This window comes from Martes martes (assembly GCF_963455335.1).
Source record: "Martes martes genome assembly, chromosome: 10".
In the NCBI taxonomy this organism is placed as follows: Eukaryota; Metazoa; Chordata; class Mammalia; order Carnivora; family Mustelidae; genus Martes; species Martes martes.
Window position 1 is genome coordinate 44,371,239 of NC_137898.1, and position 24,130 is coordinate 44,395,368.

Here is a 24,130-nt window from a genome sequence, read left to right on the forward strand (position 1 = left end):
CATTCCTTCTGTTTGTTTACTACCTATGTCTTTTTATTTAAAAAAATATTTTATTTAGGTAATCTCTACACCCAACACGGGGCTTGAACTCACAATCTCAAGATCAAGAGTCAGATGCTCCACCAACTTAGCCAGGTAGGTGGCCCTTTTAATTTTTTTTTTAAATTTTTTATTTGAGTGTAGTTGATACACAATCTTGCATTAGTTTCAGACGTATAACATAGTGATTCAATAAGTGTATGTACATTATGCTATGCTCACTGTAAGTGTAGTTATCATCTGTCACCATACAATGCTATTGAAATATCTTTGGGGCATCTGGGTGGCACAGTAGGTTAAACATCTGACTCAGATGTTTGGCTCAGTGGTGATCTCAGACTTGTGGGACTGAGCCTCATGTTGGGCTCTGTAGAGTCCCCTTGAGACTTTCTTTCCCTCTCTCCTTACCCCTCCCCACTGTGCTCTCTCTCTCTCTCAAATAAATAAATCTTTTAAAAAATCTTTGACTGGGTGGCACAGTAGGTTAAACATCTGACTCAGATGTTTGGCTCAGTGGTGATCTCAGACTTGTGGGACTGAGCCTCATGTTGGGCTCTGTAGAGTCCCCTTGAGACTTTCTTTCCCTCTCTCCTTACCCCTCCCCACTGTGCTCTCTCTCTCTCTCAAATAAATAAATCTTTTAAAAAATCTTTGACTGTATTCCCTATGCTGTGACTTTTATTCCCACAACTTATTCATTCCATAACTGGAAACTGGATCACCCATTCCCTTTACCCCATTTTGCCCATCCTCCCATCACCCTCCCCTCTGGCAACCGTTAGTTTGTTCTCTGTATTTATAGTTCTGATTCTGATTTTTGTTTGTTTATTCATTTGTTTTGTTTTTTTAGACTCCAAAAATGAGTGAGGTTATACAATATTTGTCTTTCTCAGTTTGACTTATTTCACTTACAATACTCTCTAGGCCCATCCATGTTCATGAAGATGGGATGATCTCATCCTTTTTTATGGCTGTGTAATGTTTGTGTGTGTGTGTGTGTGTGTGTGTGTGTGTGTGTGTGTGATCTCCCCAATGTTTATCTTTTTTTTTTTTAAAGATTATTTATTTATTTATTTGATAGGCAGAGATCACAAGTAGGCAGAGAGGGAAGCACAGAGAGAGAGAGGGAGAAGCAGACTCCCCACTGAACAGAGAGCCTGATGCAGGACTCTATCCCAGAGACCTGAGTGGAAGGCAGAGACCCAACCCACTGAGCCACCCAGGTGCCCCTATCTTTCATTCTAATATGTGGTATATCACATTTATTGATTTGCATATATTGGGCCATCCTTTCATCCCAGAGATAAATCCCACTTTATCATGGTATATAATCCTTTTAATATGCTACTGAATAAGGTTTGCTAATATTTTGTTGAGAAAATTTGCATTTATATTCATAGGGCTATTGGCCTGTGGCTTTCTTGTAGTGCCTTTTTTTTTTTTTTTTAATTGAGAGACAGAGACAGAGAGCAAACAAATGGAGGGGAAGAACAAAGGGAGAGTGAGAAGCAGGCTCCCTGCTGAGGAAGGAGCCCAAAGCAGGGCTTGATCCCAGGACCCCAGGATCATGACCTGAGCCAAAGGTAGACACTTAAAAGACTGAGACACCCAGGTGCCCTTCTTGTAGTGTTCTTATCTGGCTTTGGTATCAGGGTAATGCTGGTGTCTTAAAATGAATTTGGGAGTGGTCTCTTCTGTTCAGCTTTTTTGAAGAGTTTGAAGAGGACTGGTGTTACCTCTTCTTTAAATGTTTAATAGAATTCACCATGGACACCATCTGGCCCTGGGCTTTTCATTGTTGGGAAATTTTTGATTACTGATTCAATCTTCTTGCTTGTTATTGGTCTGTTCAGATTTTCTATTTATTCATGATTAAGACTTGAATTTAGGTTTAAGTAGGTTGTATGTTTCTAGGAATTTATCATTTCTTCTGGGTTATCCAATTTGTTGACATATAGCTGTTCATAGTAATCTATTATGATTCCTTGTATCTGTACAGTTGTAGTGTCCTCTTTTTCATTTCTGATTTTATTTGAGTCTTTTCTCCTTTTTTTCTTAGTCTAGGTAAAGTTTTGTCAAGTTTATCTTTTCAAAAAATTAGCTCTTGGTTTCATTTATCTTTTTTATTGTTTTTGTGGTCTTTATTTCATTTATTTCTGCTTTGATCTTTGTTATTTCCTTCCTTCTGCTAAATTTGGGCTTAGTTTGCTATTAAAAAAAAAGATTTTTATTTTTTTATTTGAGAGAGAGAGAGAGACCGTGAGTGGGGAGGGGCAGAGGAAGAAGCAGGCTACCCACAGTGTGCAGAGTCCGACATGGGGCTTGATCCTGGGACTCCAGGATCATGACCTGAGCAGAAGGCAGACATTTAACCAACTGAGCCATCCAAGAGCCTCTTAGTTTGCTATTTTGACTTCTTTTTTGACACATTTCTCTTTTGACTCATACTCATTCAGGAGTATATTGTTTATTTATTAAAATTTTTTTTTAATTGAGTAAACTCTACCCTTAACATGGGGCTTAAACTCATGACCTGGAGATCAAGAGTTGCATGCTCTACTGACTGAGCCAGCCAGACACCCCAGGGGTATTTTTCTTTAAAGATTATTTATTTGAGAGGGAGGGAGAGAGAGCAAGAGAGAGCAGGGGGAAGGGCAGATGGAGAGAGAGAATCTCAAGCAGACTCCCCACTGACATGGGGCTCTATCTCACAACCCTGAGATCATGACTGGAGAGGAAATCAAGAGTTGGATACTTAACCGACTGACCCACCCAGGTACCCCAGGGGTATTTTATTTAATTTCCACATATTGCTAATTTTTCCGTTTTCTTCCTATTATTGATTTCTAGTTTCACATCATTGGGGTCAGAAAAGATACTTGGTATGATTTCAATCTTCCTTAAATTTGCTAAGACTTGTTTTGTGACTTATCACATGATCTCTCCTGAAGAATGTCCTGTATGCACTTGACAAGAATGTGTGTTCTGCTGCTGTTGGATGGAATGTTCTGTGAATGTCTATTAGGTCCATTTGGTCTGAAGTGTCATTCAAGTCCATTGTTTCATTATTGATTTCCTCTCTGGATGATCTATCTATTGTTGAAAGTGTGGTATTTTTTGAAAAACATTTATTTATTTATTTATTTATTTATTTATTTATCTGACAGAAAGAGAGAGAGATTGAGATCACAAGTAGGCAGAGAGGCAGAGAGAGAGGGGGGAAGCAGGCTCCTTGCTGAGCAGAGAGCCCGATGTGGGGCTTGATTCCAGGACCCTGAGATCATGACCTCAGCAGAAGGCAGAGGCTTAACCCACTGAGCCACCCAGGTGCCCCTGAAAGTGTGGTGTTGGAGTCCCATGATATTATACTGTCTATTTCTCTCTTCAGATCTGTTAGTATTTGCTTTATATACTTAGGTGCTCTAATGTTGGGTGCATATATGTTTATGATTATCTTCTTGATGAATTACCCCTTTATCATTATATAATGATCTTCTTTGTCTCTTGTTACTGTTTTGGGTTTAGAGTCTATTTTGTCTGATATAAGAATAGCTACCCTGCTCTCTTTCGGTTTCCATGTACATGGAATATCTTTTTCCCATCCTTCACTTTAAGCCCATGTGTGTCCTTACAGCTGAAATGAGTTTGTTTTAGGCACCATATAGGTGAGTCTTGTTTTTTCATTTTAATTTTTAAAAATTAAAAATAAAAGAGGGGCACCGGGGTGGCTCAGTCACTAAGCGTCTGCCTTCAGATCAGGTCATGATCCCAGGGTCCTGGGATCAAGCCCCGCATCAGGCTCCCTGCTCAGCAGGAAGCCTGCTTCTCCCTCTCCCACTCCCCCTGCTTGTGTTCCCTCTCTCACTGTGTCATTCTCTGTCAAATAAATAAGTAAAATCTTAAAAAATTTTTTTAAAAGTTTATTTATTTTTTATTTTTAAGAAAGATTTATTTCTTTATTTTAGGGTGAAAGTGAGAGCAAGTAGGGGCAGGGAAAGAGGAAGAGAATCTTCAAGTAGACACCCTGCTGAGCAAGGAGCTGGACTTGGGGCTTGATCTCACAACCCATGAGATCATGACTTGAGCCGAAACCAAGAGTCAGATGCTCAAATGACTAAGCCACCAAGGCGCCTCTATTTACTTTTAAGTAATCTCTACACCACGGTGGGGCTTGAGCTCAAGACCCTGAGATCGAGAGTGGGATGCTCTTCCAACTGAGCCAGCCAGGTGTACCAGATCTTGTGTTTTTTTTTTTTTTTAAAGATTTTATTTATTTATTTGACAGAAAGAGAGAGAGATCACAAGTAGGCAGAGCAGCAGGCAGAGAGGAGGAAGCAGGCTCCCTGCTGAGCAGAGAGCCTCATGTGGGGTTCCATCCCAGGACCCTGAGATCATGACCTGAGCCGAAGGCAGAGGCTTTAACCTACTGAGCCACTCAGGCGCCCCGTACTAGGTCTTGTTGTGTTGCTGTTTTTTAAAATCCATCCAGCCACTCTATGCCTTTTGATTGCAGAATTTAACCATTTACCTTCAGAGTAATTATTGATAGGTAAGGACTTACCAGTGCATTCTTAGTAATGGTTTTCTGGCTATTTTATAGTTCATTTGTTCCTTTCTTCCTCTCTTTCTGTCTTCCTTTGTGAAATGATGATGTTCCTTAGTGGCATGCTTTGATTCCCTTCTCTTTATCTTTTGTGAATCTACTATAGGTTTTTGCTTTGTGGTTACTGTGAGGCTTACATAAAACACCGTATAGATAGAACAGTTATTTTATGGTGATAACAACTTAACTTTGGTTGCATAGAAAATCTTCGCCCTTTTGCTCTCCTCCTTTTTTGTTTTTAATGTCACAATTTACCCCTTTCTATACTGTATATTCACTAACAAATATTGTAGTTATTTTTAATATTCTTGCCCTTCATCCTTTATCCTAGAGTTAGGTGGTTAACATACTGCATCGCAGTATCAGAGTGTTCTGAGGTTGTCTTATACTTATCTTTGCCAGCATGTTGTACATTTTGGTATGTTTTCTTGTTACTAACTAGTATCCTTTCATTTCAGGTTAAAGAACTCCTTTCAGCACTTAAGTCAGGTCTAGCAGTAACGGATTCCCTTTTGTTTTTCTGGGAAATTTTTAATTTCTCCTTTATTTCTGAAGGATAACTTTGCCAGAGAGAGTATTCTTGGTTGGTAGTTTTGTTTGTTTTGTTTTTGTTTTAGCAGTTTGAATATATCATCTCGTTATCTCCTAGCCTCTGAGGCTTCCGTTAAGAAATGTGCTGATAGCCTTATGGGTGTTCCTTGTAAGTTACAAGCTTCTTTTCTCTTCCTACTTTTAAGACTCTTTCTTTGTCTTTGATTTTTGGCAGTTTTATTAGTTCTTGAACTTGGATATCCAAACCTCTTGCCAGATTTGGGCCGTTCTTAGCCATTATTTCTTTAAATAAGCTTTCTTCTCCCTTCTCCCTCTGGAACTCTGTAAAGCATAAATTCTTTGTTTGGATAGTATGCCATAATTCATGCAAGCTGTCTTCATTCCTTTTTTTTTTTTTTTAAGATTTTTTGTTTATTTATTTGACAGAGAGAGATCACAAGTAGGAAGAGCAGCAGGCAGACGTGGCAGGGGTGGGGAGGGGGGAAGCAGGCTCCCTGCTGAGCAGAGAGCCCAATGGTGGGCTCCATCCCAGGACCCTGAGATCATGACCCGAGCCGAAGGCAGAGGCTTTAATCCACTGAGCCACCCAGGCGCCCCTGTCTTCATTCTTTTTCATTCTTTTTTCTTTGTTCTCCTCCGGCTGGATAATTTCAAAGTTCCTATCTTTCTAACTCATAGATTCTTTCTTCTTGATCCATCCTTAATGTTAATTTTTTTTTTTAGGTTTATTTATTTATTTGAGGGAGTGGAGAGAGGGAGGGGCAAAGGGAGAGGGAGAGTCCTAAGCAGACGCAGAGCTGAGCGCAGCGAGATACAGGGCTCCATCTCATAACCCTGAGATCATCACCATCTGAGCCAAAACCTGAGTCTGGGGCTTAACCGACTGTGCCACCCAGGCGCCCCCTGTTGATGGTTTCTATCGTAGTTTTCATTTCATTCATTGTAGCCTCAGCTCCAGAATTTTTGTTTGGTTCTTTTTTATGATTTCTTTCTCTTTGTTGAACTTCTCATTTTGTTCACGTATTGTTTTCCTGATTTCATTGGATTGTCTTTCTGTGTTTTCCTTTAGCTCATTGAGTTTCCTTAAGGTATTTCAAATATCTATTGAGTAAATTGCAGGTCCCCATATTGAGACTGGTTACTGAAAGGTTATTGTGATCTATGTTGCACATTCCTTGAAGTTTTGTATTGCTGTCTTATTTGAACGATCAGTCACCTCCTCCAGTTTTTAGTAACCGCCTTCTTCAATGGATCTAAACTTGTGTTTTTCCTCCAGCTGTGTGCTGGAACTTCTTTGCTGGATACCTGGACTTCTACAAAGATCTCTCACCCATAAGTGATTGTCTAAGACAGTGCTTTCCAGGAGCTCCTGGCTGAGGTGAGCTGGGGTTGATTCATGGGCCACTGCAAGGTCCACAGTGGGGACCAGGGTGTGTATGCCCATTGCCCAATGCAACATGTGGGTGAGACTCTTCCCAGGTCCCTTGACATATGGTACCAGATCCCACAGCTCCCAGGAAAAGCACTTTTGTCTATTGATGGAAGCAAAATTATTGTTGCTGGGGGTGGGTGGGGATACAAACAAGGGATATCTTCTTCAGCCATGATGCTCCCTATACATTAACAGTAGTGTACCATATACTCAGTTCTGCGTCTCATATTCCACTTAATATCTTGGAGACCATTTCATATCAGTACATAGACATTGAGCTCATTTTAAAAAATTGATTAATTATTTTATTTCTAGATTTTATTTAGCACAGTTTTAGGTTCACAGTAAAACTAAGAGGAAAGCACAGAGACTTCCCATATGCTCCCTGCATCCCCCCAACACATATAGCTTCCCCCCATCATCAGCATCACTTACAGAATGGTACATTATTTAACAAGGATGAACCTACACTGACACATCGTAAGCACCCAAAGTCCACAGTGAACCTCAGGGTTCACTCCTGGTGCTATCCATTCTATAGCTTTGGATAAATGTGTAATGACATGTGCCCATTATTATAATAGTATACTAAGTATTCTCATTGTCCTAAAAATCCTCTGTGCTTTACCTATTCACCCCTCCTCACCGTCCCTGCCTATAGCACTCTTTTTCACCGAAGATATTAGCACAGAAAATGTCAATAATTTATCAAAATGCTAATGATCCACAGATGCCAATGGCATAAGAAATTCTAGAACAAATAGCTTATATTGTAAAGAAATATATTTCACTTATTTTTGTTTTGTTTTCTTTTTCACTGCTAGCTCATTCTTTTTAACAGCTGAATAGCATCTCATTTTAGGAGTATGACATAATTTAGCCTGTTCTTTTCTATTTAAATTGAGGCATGATTGACAGACGACATTATATTAGTTTCAGATATACCACACAATGATTCAGTATTTGTATACATTGCAAAATAGCACCACAATAAGTCTAGTTAATGTCCATCACCATATAAACTTGTTCTTTTTTGACATTTAGTTGTGTTCAGTCTTTTGTAACTATTGACAATGCTGCAGTGGGTATCCTGGTACACAGGTCTTTGTGTTTCTGTGTGAGCACGAATGTAAGACAAATTTCTAGTAGTGGAATTGCTAGGTCAAAAGGTATATGCATTTAAATTGTAATGGCTGTTGCCAAATTGCCTTCAAAGAGACGACCATATTATAGTCCCACCAACAATGAATAAAAATGTCTTTTTCTACAATGCACATTTTTGCCAATCTGATATCTAAAACATAGTATCTCACCTTAATTTTAATCTGTTATTGAGGTGGTTGAGTATCTTTTCATTTGTTTAGAAGCCACTTGTATTAGTTTTCTATGAACTGTGTTCATATCCTTTGCCCATTTCAATTTCATTATTATTTTAAATTAATATTTAAGAATAAAAACTCAGCTTTCTCATTATCATTTGCTCAAGATTCTCCTCACAGGCCAGAGGCCCTCTCAAACAGGTGTTCGGTGGTCTCCACAATCACACCAACTCCCTCTTTCTAACTCGAATCAGCTTCCTTCCCCAACACCACTGTCTGTCTCAAGGAAGGACATCTCTCTGGTCTCAGCATCCCACACCCTTCCCATGACATTCCCAAATGTCTTCCATCCTTCCCCTCTGGGATGCTGTTTTCAGTCAAACCTGACCACTCCTTCTGGGCCCAACTGATTTCCACCTGGGATGCCTTTCTGAATAACAGTGCCCATACTATCTAGAGCCTCCTGGGAACCTTTCCATCAATTACAGCCTATACCACTGGAAGGTTGGGCTGGACCTCTCCCAGAGCCCAGTTTCCCCTCTGTCCATGCTCAGCATACAGGGGTGTCAGTCTGGAGTGGGTATTATGCACTTTTTCAGCATTTATTGAATGTGTACATGAGTCAGACACTGCTCTAAGCACTGGGAATGTGGCAGTATATAAGACAGAACAAGGTCCCGCCTCTCATTCCGCTGACATTTTAGTGTGTATGCAGGTGGGTGACATACAACATAGTCAATGAACACACACACATGCCTAAGGAGGTCAATGAGGTGTACACAAGTAATGGAACAGATAGTGAAGGGAGGAGGGAAAGGGTCTCCTTTGGACAAAGAGGCCAGGGGACCGATCCCCCAAGAACTGAAATTTGAGCACAAGCCCGACTATGAGAAGGCTCCAGCTATGTAAAGAACTTTCCAGACGCCCTACTAGAGGCCCAGTCTGGTGGGTCTGCTCTTCTAAAAATAGACTGTCTTTCTGTCACTTGATAAGGACTGAAGGCACAAGCCTAAGATCCGGGTAACTTCAGGGCTGTGTGTGGCGTAAGTGGGGTTTGAGAACCTGCACTCTCCTGCTTCATATCTGAGCTGCAACCCTGGGAAAATGAAATCATGCTTGCCCTGGCATTACTAACAGAGCACCTGCTCCAGGCCAGGGTCCTTTAAGCACTTTACACCATTGTAATTTCATATAGCCAGCACAACAATCCCTTGTGGTACTTACTAGTAACTTTATTTTACAGAGGAAGGAACAAACCGAGGCTCACAATATGGATGCAACCTGTTTAGGTTTGCACGGTTCAGAGAGAAGTACAGTTCCTCGAGGCAGAAGGTCTATCATGGGGGTCGGGTGGGGTGCCCTGGAGCACTCGGGGCGCACCTTGTTTCCAGAGTTTGCCCGCGGCGCCCCGACATTGGCCCTTGGCCCCGCCCGGGTCTCCCGGCCTCAGGGGCCAAGGGGCGAGCGGCGGGCGCGCCCGGCTGGCGGGCTGGGGGCGGGGAAGGCGCGGGGACAAAGGCCGCGGCCACCGCGCCCCGGTCGGCCCGTGCGGCGACGAACTCCGGAGGCCGTGCGGGGACTCGAGACTCCCGGGACGTCGCCGCGCGCCGGGATGAAGCGCCCCAGGCCAGCGCCCGCGCAAGCGGAGCCCGCGAGCCCGCCGCCCGCACCGCCCCCTCCGGCCCCCCCGCCCCCGCCCCCTCCCCCTCCCCCTCCCCCGCCTCCGCCCCCTCTCCCCCGCCCCGCGGCGGCCGCGGCGGCTCGGCGCTCGGCGAACATGGCGGCGGCGGCGGTCGGGCGGGACACTTTACCTGAGCACTGGTCCTATGGCGTGTGCCGGGACGGCCGCGTCTTCTTCATCAAGTGCGATGCGGGCAAGCGGGCACTCGGGCGTGGGCGTGGGCCGGGCGGGGTGCGGGGCCGGGCGGGCGTCCCCGGAGCGGCGGCGGCGCTAACAGGTGCACCTCTCTCCCGCAGTGACGAGCTCCGCCGCACAACCTGGCTGCACCCGCGCACCGGGGAGCCAGTCAACTCCGGCCACATGATCCGCTCAGGTGGGAGCCGGGCCGGCGGGGTTGGGGGGCAGCGTTCGGGAGGCGCGCGCTCGGGCGGCTCAAGTTTGACCCGACTTTTTTGGCATTTCCGCAGACCTGCCCCGCGGCTGGGAGGAGGGCTTCACGGAGGAGGGAGCCAGCTACTTCATCGAGTGAGTGACCCGGTCGCCGCGCTCGCACCTGTGCGGCGGGATCCGACCGGTTCCCGCCGCGCGCGCCCGCCCCCCGCCTCCCGCGCGGGTCCGGGGCGAGTTGGCGCGCACAGCGCGGAGGCCGCACTGCTGTGGGGTTTTGTGTGCCGGAGTTATGTGGCGGGCTCCGGGAAAGGGGGCGGCGGGGCCCGCATCTCCGCGGGGGGGGGGCCGCAAACTGCCTCCCCCCACCCCAGTCCTGCAGTTGGACGGGATTCGGGCGCGGGTGTGAGGGGCAGGACACGCCTCCCCGCCAGGGTCCGGGGCCGGCACCGAGCCCGGCCGGGACCCACAGCTGTGGGCTGGGGTGGGGAGAGTGGAAATAATTGCTGCATTCGGGGTCCGGGAGCTGGGGGCTGGGAGTGGGGAGTAGAGACGGAGGGCATCTCGAGTGGGGAGGACTTGGTCTTGGACTTTGTTGACTGGGGTGGTGGTGGAGAGTCGGAACCGCACCCCCCTCGCCATCTAGAGCGCGGGCCTGCGTTGGGGCGGGGGAGTGGTGGGGGTGGGGAGGGAACTCATCAGCCAATAATATTCCTCGAACGCTGCGCGTCTGGGAAAGCCGGTGCTTCAAGGGGACAGTCGCTCCAGCCTCCGCTTGCAAGCGGTAGTTCAGAAAAAGCCCGCGAGCATTGCGCCACTAGCCAGGTTACCCCAGACCTGGGTCTGTAGGTCTGTGAAATCGTGGGGCAGTACGCGAGGGCGCCGCGCAGCCCCGAGCACTAGTACGGCGGTTCCTTCTTGCTCCGGGCCTTTACCTGTGTTGCTGCGTTTCTCTGCAAAGTTCTGCGTGGTTGCCAGTCAGCTCCCTGCGGTCAGAAGCTGCTTTGGGTCCTTTGCCCAGTGCCTGGCACAGAGAAGGCACTGGGTAAATCTTTGTTTACGGAATGAATGGACTAGCCAAGGTTTGGACGGGGGTCTGACAAGTACTGTTACTTTTGGGGGCTGTGAGTCAGAATTCCTTTTTCACCAACCGAAAACACTGCTAGGCAATAGTGGAGCAGCCTAGTCGGAGCTCGGTGGTCTCAGAAAATCCTATATCCTCCCTCCCTAGTTTGGGCTCTTGCAGGACGTTCGAAATTCTGGTGGATGAGCTTTATGCAGGTGGACACTAGGACCGTGGCTGGGGTCCTGCCTCACATCTGTGTTTGAGAGAGAAGTTGGAGAGCTGGCTAAGACTTCAGAACCTCTCAGACAGTGGACCTTTCTGCTCATAACTGCATTCATTGATGTTTATTAGATTTCTCCTTGTGTGCCGCACATCGTTTTAGTTATTGGAACCACAGACCTGAATGAGGCAGACAACATCTGGATGGTCATGGAGCTTGCAGTCTGGTGGGGAGAGGGAGCAGAAAATAAATTTAAAAACCAAGAATAGTGTCAGCGGTAACTACTGTGCAGAAAATTAAGCTAAGGTAATGGGATATCAAGTGGTGGTGTTGGATTGAGCGGTCTGTGGTGGTGTTTCTGAATAGGTGACATTTAAGGTAAAATTTGAATGTCAGGGGAGAGCCATCCTTGTGTTGATGAGATGGCAAAGCATATCCCCAAGAAACCAGCCAGTGCAAGGGCTTGAAGGCAGAAAGAACTTCAAGTCCAGAGTGGAGAGGCTGGAATGTGGTGAGCAAGGGAGGAGGTTGCAAGGGAAGAGGTTACAGATAGGAGGGAGCAAATGGTGTAGGACTTTATGAGCCAGGGTAAAGGGTTTTTAAACTTTATCCTAAGCCTAGGGAGAAATCACTGGAGGGTTTGAAGTGGGGGAGCAATGATTTGGTGTGCATTTTTAGGAAGATCATTCTCTCTGCTGTAGAGTGGGCTGTAAGGAGGTGGGCAAGTGTAGTGGGCAGGATAGTAGTAGCAGTCTGTTGCTGATGACTTGACTGAGGGTGTAGCACTGGGTATGTTTTCATCTGAAGTGGTCAGATTCAGGCTTGATGATCTGGATGCAGTCTGTGAGATAAAGAAAAGAGTCAGAGATGACTCCGAGAGGCTTGAGCACCTGAGTGGATGGTACTTATATCTTCAGATGGGAGGGCTGGGAGGAGCAGGTTTGCGGTGGGGGAAAGCATGAGATCTGAGAGGTTTGAGATATGAGTATGTCCACTAGGCAGATGGATGGATCCTGAAGCTCAGAAAAGAGAGAGAGAGAGAGAGAGAGAGGACTGCAAAGGTGTATTGGGGTATGGAAGATGGTGTTCAGGCCACAGGATTAGTTGAACTCACCTTGGAAGCACGTGTAGACAGAAGAATGACCTAAGCCTTGAGACACAGCATTTAGAGGTTAGGAAAAGAGGTGGATCCAGCAAAGGAGACTGAGAAGGTAGGAGGAACCCCAGTAGAATGAGAGGTTCACAGAAGCTTAAAGGACAGAACCTGGTTAGAGTAGGTGGAGGGGAAAATACGGGGTGCAGAATTGGGATTAGTAAGCATAGGCGAATCTTTCAGGCAGTTTTGTTAGGGAGCAGGTTGGAAACATTAGCTGGGAATTGGGGAGGTTTTGGGTTTGATGTGGCAGCGGGGAGTCTTTTTTTAGTGGGAGAGAGTAGAGCATGCTCTGTTCTGCTGGGAATGAATTAGATGACGCAGGAAAGAGATGGGACAGTTCCTGGAGCAGTGTTTCTGACAAGGTGAGAGGGTGGGGACCTGCGGATCCTGGGCTTGGTCTCAGGAGTCCCAGCTGGGAACAGGGCCTTTCATCCATTTGATGGTAGGGAGGGCTGCCCATGTCAGAGCTCATGCTAGGAGGCTGATAGGTTTAGTGAGGGGAGACATGGGTATTCCTGTCTGATAGTATCTGTCTCTACCATGAAGTACTAGACTAAGTCTTGAGTTGGGGGACTTGAGGGCTGGGTAGGACTTTGTCAGCCGTTGCCACAGCCTCCTGCCCTTCTCTCTTTTGCTGACTCTTCTGTGGTGACTCTGAAGTTCCTAGTGATTATCTTTTTTTAAAATTTTTATTTTATCTATTTATTTGTCAGAGAGAGAGGAGAGTACAAGCAGGGGGAGCATCAGGCAGAGGGAGAAGCAGGCTCCCTGCTGAGCAAGGAGCCAATGCTGGACTTGATCCCAGGACCCTGAGATCATGACCTGAGCCTAAGGCAGACCCTTAACCAACTGAGCCACCCAGGTGTCCCCCTTGTGATTATCCTAAAGCAACTCTGGCTCCCCATCCCCCAGGGTCCTCCGAGGTTTAGGGGAAAGCAGTGTGTGACTGATCCCCTACTTTCAAAGGCCAGCCATATGGGGAGGCTGGGCACTGTGGCACCCAACTGTGTTTCCTGTCTCCTGAGACAGCTTCTTGAGACACTGAACAGTTTGGGAGTAATTGTTCTCCTTTTCCTCACATAAAAAATGCTTTGCTTTAGTCAGTCAACTTTTTTAGATTTGCTCTGATCATTTCTGAATTTTTTTTTTAAAGATTATTTATTTATTTATTTGACAGACAGAGATCACAAGTAGGCAGAGGCAGGCAGAGAGAGAGAGGAGGAAGCAGGCTCCCTGCTGAGCAGAGAGCCTGATTGGGGGCTCGATCCCAGGATCCTGGGATCATGACCTGAGCCGAAGGCAGAGGCTTTAACCCACTGAGCCACCCAGGTGCCCCTGAATGTTCTATTTTTTGGTGGGGGGGAATCCTCCTCTAATATGCCTCAGTTAGAGGAACAGACATTTGGCATAGCTGGTTTTATTTTCCCGCATGGCTCCTTGGTCTGGAAGGTTGTGTGAGGTTTTCAAGGTGCATCAGTTGCTCCTAATTTTTAGCAGACGTTTTGATACTTCCCAGAGTACGTTTCTTCTCTCCTCTCCTCCCCTTCCCTTTCCTCTCCCTCCCTCCCTCCCTTTCTTTCTTTCTTTCTTTCTTCTCCCTCCATCTTCCCTCCCTCCCTTTTCCTTCCTTCCTTCCCTTCCTTCCTTTTCTCTCTCTCTCTCTCTCTCCCTCTCTCTTTCTTAGTTTAATACAGGGTTCTTTAACCCTGCTGTACATAAGAAAACCCAAAGTGTTGTGTTTTTTTTCCCTAAAGTAATCTCTACACCTAACCCGTGGGGCTTGAATTCATGACCCTGAGATCAGGAGCCTTATGCTCTACCAACTGAGGCAGTCAGGCACCCCCAGAAGTACATTTCTTAAAGCAGAAAAACTTGAGCTAAGACTGGTGCATTTTGCTTTTGATTTCTGCATTTGGGTTCAATTTTGGATTAGGGAAAAACATAAAAGGGTTAATCTACTGCTGGTTTCCCTAATTCTAAACTTGGTGATGCTGATATCCTCTTCAAGAAGACTTATACTCTAGGGGTGCCTGGATGGCCCACTTGGTTAGGCAACTGCCTTCGGCTCAGGTCATGATCCCAGAGTCCTGGGATTGAACCTTGAGTCAAGCTCTCTGCTCAGCAGGAAGCCTGATTCTCCTTCTGCCTGCCATTCCCCCTGCTTGTGCTTTCTCTCTCTCTGTGTCATGTAAATAAATAAAATCTTAAAAAAAAAAAAAAAGAATATCCTTAAAGTGGGGTGCCTGGGTGGTGCAGTCGGTTGAGTGTCCAATTCTTGGTTTCAGCTCAGGTTATGATCTTAGGGTTGTGAGACTGAGCCCCACGTTAGCCTCTGCACTCAGTGTGGTCTGCTTGGGTTTCTCTCCCTCTCCTGGTCTCCCCTCTCCCCCCACTGCTCAGCTGGGAGTCTTCCTCCTTCTCCGCCCCTCCCCCTGCTCATGCTCTCTCTCTTTTGCTTTCTATTTCTCTCAAATAAATAAATAAAATCTTTTAAAAAAAGAGACTTACACTTCAAAACTTTTCTACTTTTCCATGAGTCTCTTAGCCAAGTAGCAAGATAGAATACTAATGGAGATAATAGTGTCATTAACAGCAGCAGCAATAAGAGTAGTAGCAATTATATAATAGCCTCATCTTTTCCAGTCTTTGAAAAATGCCAGGAACTGTTTTATAACTATTATGTGATTTAATTCTTACAACAATTTGGTGAGGTAGGGACTGTTATTAGTTCCATTTTACTGATGTGGAAACTCATAGTAATCCTGGGCATTCCAACAGCAAAGGGCAGCTAGCTTATTTCTGGTATCTTTTCTTACTTGGTTTTTGTAACAGCAGAAGAGCAGAGATAATTGTATTCTGGTCCATGAATGTTCAGTGATTTGTCTGGAGTGCTTAGAGCTGGACTAGAAAGTTAGTCTTCAGTCTCAAAAATGGTACCCATGGTAGTGGGGCGGCTTCTACCCCAGGTCACAGGTGTGAGGCAGCATTGATACTTGAAGGAGCCTTGTGCCAGGTGCCATTGCTCTGAATCAGGCTGCCCAAGGCTCACAGGGCAGAGGCCTTCTTTGCTTCTGCTGGGGATTGAGGCACTTGAGAAAGGCAGCAGCCCTTGGTCTCCTGAGCTGATTGGTGGTGGTGCAAGTCTCTGATTAGTAAAGAATGGAAGAAATGGAAGACATTAATTATTAATTAGTAAAAGCAGTTTGGCAGACACAACCTTTTCACGTGTGAGACCCATGAGGGTAAAGTTCTAGAATAGGCTTTAAGAGCAAGGGTGTTACACTGGGCTGGTTTTCGGGGGTTTTGTGGCACCCTGTGGTTGGCTTCTTCCTACAGTAGGCTTTGAGTAGATCCTGAGTCAATAAAGAGGATGAATGGAATGAGGAGGGTCTTGGCCACCCTGCCTGTGCCAGGGTGGTTCCTCGAAGGCTGGTACCCTGTTCTGCATTTCTGAGGCATTGGTACCCAACCCAGCCCTGGGCTCTGAGTAGGCGCTTGGTATTTATTGAAGCAGTAGTGTCTTAAGGGACTCAATGAGTTTAGTAGGTATTCCAAGTTTTGGAAAACCTGTCGGGGAGGAGATCAGGGGTTAGGGGAGCCTGGGCAAGGTGAAAGAAGCAAAGTAGCCAGGAGCTGAGCCTGTCGAGGCTAGTGCTCCAATCTGAGCCTTCCTGGAAGTCGTTGCTTGCTGTCCAGAATAGCACTTGAAGTAGGAACGTGGCCTCCTCTGCTACTTCACCTCATAACCTCATGCTCTGCATCTGGGGAATGGGACATCTATTGGGATCCCCTCCCTGGTTCTTTCCCTCCCTGGTTGCCTCATGTCCTCTGTGACTTGGCTCCAGGGTCCTGGCGGGAAGCAGCTGATTGCACAAGGTCTCTTCTAGCTTTCCGTTCCTCATTTAGCTTTGGAGACTTGCAAGGCCATCCTGTGTAGGGGCCATTCTCCTTGTGGGTGTCCAGCCCCAAGTGAGGCCAGTGAGGCTCTTGGGAAAGACATTTCTGAGGCTTGGAGCAAGACCGACTTTCCCCACCTTAGCCCTGCGGACCGCAGCAGGTCCTGCCTGGCTACATAATTTGCAGGACTCAGTGCAAAATCAAAAAGTGCAGGGACACTTGTTCACAAAGCTGGAAAAAGGTGTCACTCGAGGTATTAAAGTACTAAACTTTTTCCTTTTTCCTTCGGTTTTCCCTCAACTTGTCATGGTGTTTTTTATTTGCTATTATTTGCTATTCAGTCATTCCAAGTTAAAAAAAAATCAACTTATTAGCATGACTCTCAGGTTCATGTCTGTATTGTAGAATATTTCTTTTTTTTTTTTTAAAGATTTTATTTATTTATTTGACAGAGATCACAAGTAAGCAGAGAGGCAGGCAGAGAGAGAAAGGGGAAGCAGGCTCCCCGCTGAGCAGAGAGTCCGATGCGGGGCTCGATCCCAGGACCCTGAGATCACGACCTGAGCCGAAGGCAGAGGCTTAACCCACTGAGCCACCCAGGCGCCCCTGTATTGTAGAATATTTCGAATGCAAACATCAGGGTGATGACTTTGTGTGCTGACCCACCACCACCATACCCACTCCCAAGACACCACAAGGCAACGGTGCTAGTGCTCACACTCTCCTGGACAGGAATAAGGAGGAGGGAGGCTGGGTAGAGCTTGGAGCTCTAGGTGGTTGGGAATAGGCAGTTAAGAACATGTCCCATAGGGGCACCTGGGTGACTCAGTGGGTTAAGCCTCTACCTTCAGCTCAGGTCATGATCTCAGGGTCCTGGGATCGAGCCCTCTCTGCTCAGCGGGGAGCCTGGTTCCCCCCTCTCTCTGCCTGCATCTCTGCCTACTTGTAATCTCTCTCTCTCTCTCTCTGTCAAAGAAATAAATAAAATCTTAAAAAAAAAACAACCAACAAAAAAATCATGTCCCATGCAGGCAGGGAGTGGGGACTGGGCATGAGACAAGGTGTTTTTTTTTTTTTTTTTTTTTAAAGATTTTATTTATTTGACAGAGATCACAAGTAGGCAGAGAGAGAGAGAGAGAGGGAAGCAGGCTCCCCACTGAGCAGAGAGCCCGATGTGGGACTCGATCCCAGGACCCTGAGATCATGACCCGAGCCGAAGGCAGCGGCTCAACCCACTGAGCCACCCAGGCACCCCATGAGACAAGGTTTTAAGATTCCTTCAGAAGGGTTACTTTTCTAGAGATAAGACTAAATATCTGGAGTGTGTTTTTGTATTCAGCAAACCCATTTTCTCTGAAATTAAAGGGAAAGAGGAATTGGGGAATGAAGGCTGAACCAGGGATGACTGAATGTCCAGGCGGGTACCCCAGTGGGCTGTAGGCGCCAAGTATAGAAGGCCCTTTGGAAAAGTCTGTGAATACTGGAAGGCCCAGGAACGTGCCCTCGTAAGATTTAATTATGCCATCACTGAAGGAGTCTTCCAGCACCACCCCCCCCTACATTTCCTGTCTGCCACTTTTTCTCCCCAGACAAATGCTGAACTTCATGTTAGTGAAATTCGTCTTGTAGAGTGCCAAACTATTGGTTCATTTATTTGCCCTCTTTCTCATTTGTCATCTTTCTCATTGATGGGAACAGCATTTCAAACCAGAAAGCAACAGTTTTGCAAAGAATTTCTGGGAAACAGCAGCTCTCATCTACTTAAAATGGAAATTCTGAAACCTCTTGTTGAAGGTTAAGAAAAGCTTCTCCCAGCTTGGCCAGTTTTGGCATAATCCCACACTTTACGTTTCATTTCCTGGTTGTTTTATCAAGAGTGAAAACTGGCTCAGGGATTGAAGCGTTAGGTCCTTTACAAAAGGAACAACAGTGGTGTTGTGCAGAGAGCAGAAGGAAGGATTAGCAGCCCTGATTTGTACCACGCTCTCAAAAAGTTCTGGGAAAACCTCTGTAAGAAAGACGGTTACAGGGCGCCTGGGTGGCTCAGTTGGTTAAGCAACTGCCTTCGACTCAGGTCAAGATCCTGGAGTCCTGGGATCGAGTCTCTCATCGGGCTCGAGTCTGCTTCTCCCTCTGACCCTCCCCTTCTTGTGCTCTTTTTCTCATTCTCTCTCTCAAATAAATGAACAGAATCTTAAAAAAAAAAAAAAAAAAAAAGATGGTTGCAAGTAGCTCCTAAGGCTCTTTACCCCTGTGAGGGGTGTGCTTCAGAGAAAGGATGGGCTGGGGGTGGGGGGAGCGGAACTATCCCTGATTTTCAGGGCTGTGTGTGTGAAGAGGGTGGTTGGAGGTTTCATGTGCATTGACAGATCTCTGTCCATTCTCTCGATATTTACGGGAGTAAACCTTGTGCTTCTTAAATTAGGGCTTTGATAGGAGTCTCTTTGGGAAAGCATATCAGAATGTGGACTGTTTGGGGATTTAATGAGGTGCTTGCTCCAGTCTTCCCATCTCTTCAGAAGAGAGCACGGGTTTGAATCTCTGCTCAGTGAACTGCCATGGTGTCTTACGTCAGTATTGACAGAGGGAGAAACACGGAGGAATACGGTTTCATTTGCCTGATGCCTTTATATGGCTGTCAAAACATTTGTTTCTGATTTTCTGAAATGACAAGTGTTTTGGGTTAGTGTTTTTTTTTTTTTTTTTTTTTTTTTTTTTTAAAGATTTTTTATTTATTTAACAGACAGATCACAAGTAGGCAGAGAGGCAGGCAGAGAGAGAAGGGAGGAAGCAGGCTCCCTGCTGAGCAGAGAGCCCGATACGGGGCTCGATCCCAGGACCCTGGGATCATGACCTGAGCCGAAGGCAGCGGCTTTAACCCACCGAGCCACCCAGGCGCCCCTGGGTTAGTGTTTTATTATTTACAGAGTACTTCACGAACGTTATCTGATTGGAAGCTCACAGTTAACTGGGTTTTCAGTGCAGAAAAGTGAGCTCAGAGGAATAAAAGGACTTCCTAAAGCCTCATGCTGTGTTGGTTCAGCCTTTTCGAGTTCAGAGAAGACATGGACATGTTATTGTCTCAGACAAGGGCTTCTTAGACTTTTTCAACCACAGCTGAATGACTGAAGATGATGAAGGCAAACTCTCCTGGGTGATTGGATGGCAGGAAATGTCATCAAATGTGGCTACTATCCAAAAATTCATGTAGACTTGACCCTTAATTTAACTTATTATAAAATCCCTTCCCATATCTTCACTTAAGATCAGTGCTTTGGCAGGATGTATCATGTTCATTGTATGGCTTGGTGTTTTCCCAAACAGAAATGTGTGCTCCCAGGACACTAATCCCCTTGTTCAGTCTTAAAGGACCAGGGGGGTGTGGGGAGATGGCTCATTGGCTTCTAGCCTCTCTGGGCCATGCATCTTCAAAGGGGGATGTACAGACTTGGAGGAAGACATAAGCAGCTGTTGAGACCTTGGGCCATCTTTTTTTTTTTTTTCTTTTTAAAATTAACATATAGTGTATTATTTGCCCCAGGGGTATAGGTCTGTGAATCATCAGGCTTACACATTTCACAGGGCTCACCATAGCACATATCCTCCCCAATGTCCATCACCCAGCCATCCTATCCCTACCCCCCCATCCCCCAGCAACCTTCAGTTTGTTTCATGAGATTAAGAGTCTCTTATGGTTTGTCTCCCTCCTGATGCCATCTTGTTTCATTTTTTCCTTCCCTACCTCCCATGACCACCAGCCCTGCCTCTCAAATTCCTCATATCAGAGAGATCATATGATAATTGTCTTTCTCTGATTGACTTATTTTGCTTAGCATAATACCCTCTAGTTCCATCCATGTTGTTGCAAATGGGAAAATTTCGTTTCTTTTGATGGCTGCATAGTATTCCATTGTATTTATATACCACATCTTTTTTTTTTTTTTAAAGATTTTATTTATTTATTCGACAGACAAAGATCACAAGTAGGCAGAGAGGCAGGCAGAGAGAGGAGGAAGCAGGCTCCCCACGGAGCAGAGAGCCTGATGCGGGGCTTGATCCCAGGACCCTGGGATCATGACCTGAGCTGAAAGCAGAGGCTTTAACCCACTGAGCCACCCAGGCGCCCCTATACCACATCTTCTTTATCCATTCATCTGTTGATGGACATCTAGGCTCTTTCCATAGTTGGCCATTGTGAACATTGCTGCTATAAACGTTCGGGTATGCGTGCCCCTTCGGATCACTACCTTTGTATCTTTAGGGTAAATACCCAGGAATGCAATTGCTGTGTCATAGGGTAGCTCTATTTTCAACTTTTTGAGGGACCTCCGTACTGTTTTCCAGAGTGGCTGCACCAGCTTGCATTCCCACCAACAGTGTAGGAGGGTTCCCCTTCCTCTGCATCCTCGCCAACATCTGTCGTTTCCTGACTTGTTAATTTGAGCCAATCTGATGGTGTGAGGTGGTATCTCACTGTGGTTTTGATTTGTATTTTCCTGATGCCGAGTGATGTTGAGCACTTTTTCATTTGTCTTTTGGCCATTTGGATGTCTTCTTTGCTGAAATATCTGTTCACATCTTCTGCTTGGGCCGATTTTGAGTTGTGCCAGACCACCCCACTGTCTCCCGTCTAACCTACTCTGGGTCACCTGGATGCTGGCTGGATTTTTTCGGAAGCCAAAGGACAGCCAGGCAACTTCATCATACAGAAAAATGTATAGGTGTTGTGTATGTGGTGGTAGGGTGTGTAAGGAGGTGGTGGGTAGGTGCATTGGCTCTGGATTCCCAGATTATGATTCCAGTTCCACCAGTTACAGTTCCCTGTCCTTGATCGGTTACCTTTTTCCTTTAAGCCTCATGTCCTCACCAAAGAAATGGGGATAAGTAAGGGGATTATATGAATTGATTGATGGAAAGGGTGCCCAGCAGGTGCCTGACACCTAGTAAATGCCCAATAAATGTGAGCTCCTCTTTGTACATCCACATAGCTATGAGATGGGGTGGAAATGTGAATTCTGAGTCCTTATTATATTCAGCAGCTGGTGCAGAAATCTGGTGCCCTCGAACTGGGGTTGCCTGGGTCAGGGGGCATGCAAACTATAGGACTCAACTCAGAATTTGAACCAATAAAAACTGTATAACCATTTTGGTTATTAAAAGGATGTCCTCATTCTTGGGAAATACTGACGTATTTGCTCTCAAACCGTTGAGAAAAAACTACGTGTGTATGTGTGTGTGCGCACGCACGTGTGTAGGGAGCGGATGATAGAGCATTTGGAAAAATGCTAACAATGGGTGAGGCTGGGTGAGGGGTGCTATTCTTGCACCTCTCTCTAAGTTTAAAATGATTTCCAAATTAAAAGTTAGCTAAAGAAACAACACTAGGGGTACCTGGGTGGGTCAATGGGTTAAGGCTCTGCCTTCAGCTCAGGTCATGATCTCAGGGTCTTGGGATTGAGCCCCACATTGGGCTCTTTGCTTAGCAGGGAGTCTGCTTCCCTCCTCTCTCTCTCCCTGCCTCTCTGCCTACTTGTGATCCCTCTCTCACTGTCAAATAAATAAAATCTTAAAAAAAAAACCCAAAAACAAAACAACACTAACCTTGACCACCAGGGCTGTGCTGTCCCAAGGCCACAGGTCCTTGTCCAGGCTGCAGGGACCTGGGGACCAAGAGCCCAGGGTAATGAGGTGTGAAAACGCTCCTGGGCTGGCTGTTTCCCGGGCATTTAGAAGGCGGCACAGATGTCCTCTCCTTAATCTGGGTGGCCACCTGGTTATCGGCTCTGACTGCTGAAGGACAGGCTTATTGTCTGGTGCTGCCTGGGCCCCAGATGTCAACAGTAATAATCTTCATGGTACTCTATAGTTGAGAAACACATGCATTCCTTTTAAAGGCAGGGATTTTTATTAGCCTCATTTTACAGATCAAGCAGTGGAGGCTGGGGGAGGGACAGGGTTAAAAGATCTTCCTGATGCCAGAGCAGCAGTAGGGGAGCTGGCACTTAGAACCCGAGTCGTCTTGGCTCCAAATTTGTGTGCACTGTTTCTACCGTGGTGTCTTCTGACTCGCATAGCCACTCCCCCTGTACTGAATCCTCCTGTAGTGTTATCCCCCCAAACTGGTCCTGGGTACCTTCCCTGATGACCCTTTGGGCCTCCTTCAGAAAGTCCCCTGCAGGGTGGATGAGTGAGGGGTGGGTTGAATAGTCCCTAGGCAGGGCAGTGGGCAGGTCCCTGGTGCTCTGGGAGAGTGGACTGTCTGCCCCCCCCCCCCCCCCCGACGCCACCCGCCCATGTCAGCTGACCACAGCTTAGGGGCTGATGAGCCTCTTAAGCCTGCTTACAGCCAGTCTGTCTCTTTCAGGTTCTGCCAGAAGAGTGTTTCCAGCGCCCCAGCCAGTGTTCTCAGGGTTTCTCAGGGGCTTTTTCTGCCAAGGCAGAGCCCTCACCCTCTCGAGGTCTGACAGCTTGGCGTTAGCATGCAGTCTCTCCCAGGGACTGCGGGCTACCTCTTGTGCTTCCCTGGGACAGTCTGCCCTGCAGGCAGGGTGCAGTGTGCTCGGGGGTGGAGGGGGCAGAGGGCCCATTCAAGCCCTCTACCCAGGCCCCTGGCAGCACCGCCTCCAGTGTTCTCTCCCCCTGGGTGAAGTGGGAGGGGAGACAGTCTCCTTCCCAGGAGGAGTGGAGCCAGAGCAACTTTGTAGCTTAGTGCAGTCACCTTTGCAATAATCATCCTCTTCGCTCGCAAACTGAGTTTCTGTGCAAGTCCACAGATGGAACCAGTGGGCCACCTTGAAGAGTGGTGAGCACCTTATTGGAGGGGCAGTTTAATGAGAGGCTGGATGGCTTTTGGTCCAGGATTCACCTGTTGAGTCACCAGACTCTGGTGAACCATGTGCTATATGCCAGTCTCTGCACTGGGTGCCATGGAGAGAAATAAATGTCATCATCCCTGCCCTCCAGCAGGGCCCAGTCCAGGGAAGGAGAGGGACACTGGACAATTTCAGTATAGGTAATGGGGGCTGGTGATCCTGAGGACGGGGCCCTAGGAAGCTTCAGAGGGTGAGCGTGAGGAAGGCCAGGCATCTGTGGAGCAGAGCAATGGGCAGCCCAAGGCAAGAGAGGCCAGGAGACGAAATTGGCAGGAGCTAGGGGGTGTAAAGTATGTGTGTGCTTGTCTGCACCTTGAAGAGGCTGGTGCTGAGTTGAGGCATAGGGACTTGTCCTGGATAACACCCTTCACTAAATAGTAGCTGGGCTTCAGGAGAGTGATGTAATTGGGGATATTGCCCTAAGGGTTCCCCGACTCCTGCTTCTGAGGGGTGGTGCTGGGTGGTGGGGGTTATAAAGCATGAATTCTGGAGTCTGAGTCCCAGGGTTGAAATCTTGTCTTTGCTGCCAGGTTGGACAGGTCACTTAAACCTCTCTCTGTCTTCAGATGTTTCTTCATCTGTAGAATGGGGACAACAACTGTACGTACACTTAGAATAGTGCCTGGCAAATCTCACATGCTATGTAAGAATTAATTGTTGTCATCACTCCTCCTAGAAGTGGAGCCCCCGCCTGTGTGGCACAGTCTGCAGAAAGCGATGGTTTGTTCGCTTTGGGGAAATCTCCTAAGATCAGGCTAGCAAGAGGGAGAAGTGTGTTTTCTTGTTGAGACTTGTCCTTAAAAGGAAGCTGGGCAGGACGTCGTTGGTGCCTAAGTACCAGAGAAACAATTCTTCGTCTTTGAAGCCCTGTGTGGCTGTGTCCAACCAGAGAGAAAATAGATGGGT

The 24,130-nt window shown here is 46.7% G+C and overlaps 1 protein-coding gene across 2 annotated transcripts in view; it reads left to right on the forward strand.

The window, feature by feature from the left end:
• Positions 1-9,707: 9,707 nt before the first annotated feature.
• PLEKHA7 (pleckstrin homology domain containing A7) overlaps positions 9,708-24,130 on the forward strand; it is a 214,173-nt gene continuing 199,750 nt past the window's right edge. For both annotated transcript variants that reach the window (XM_080815472.1, XM_080815473.1), the window contains exons 1-3: positions 9,708-9,808; positions 9,923-9,999; positions 10,094-10,151. In XM_080815472.1, coding sequence (XP_080671598.1) covers positions 9,723-9,808; positions 9,923-9,999; positions 10,094-10,151 — 221 coding nt within the window. In that variant the 5' untranslated portion in view covers positions 9,708-9,722. The remainder of the gene's footprint in view (positions 9,809-9,922; positions 10,000-10,093; positions 10,152-24,130) is intronic.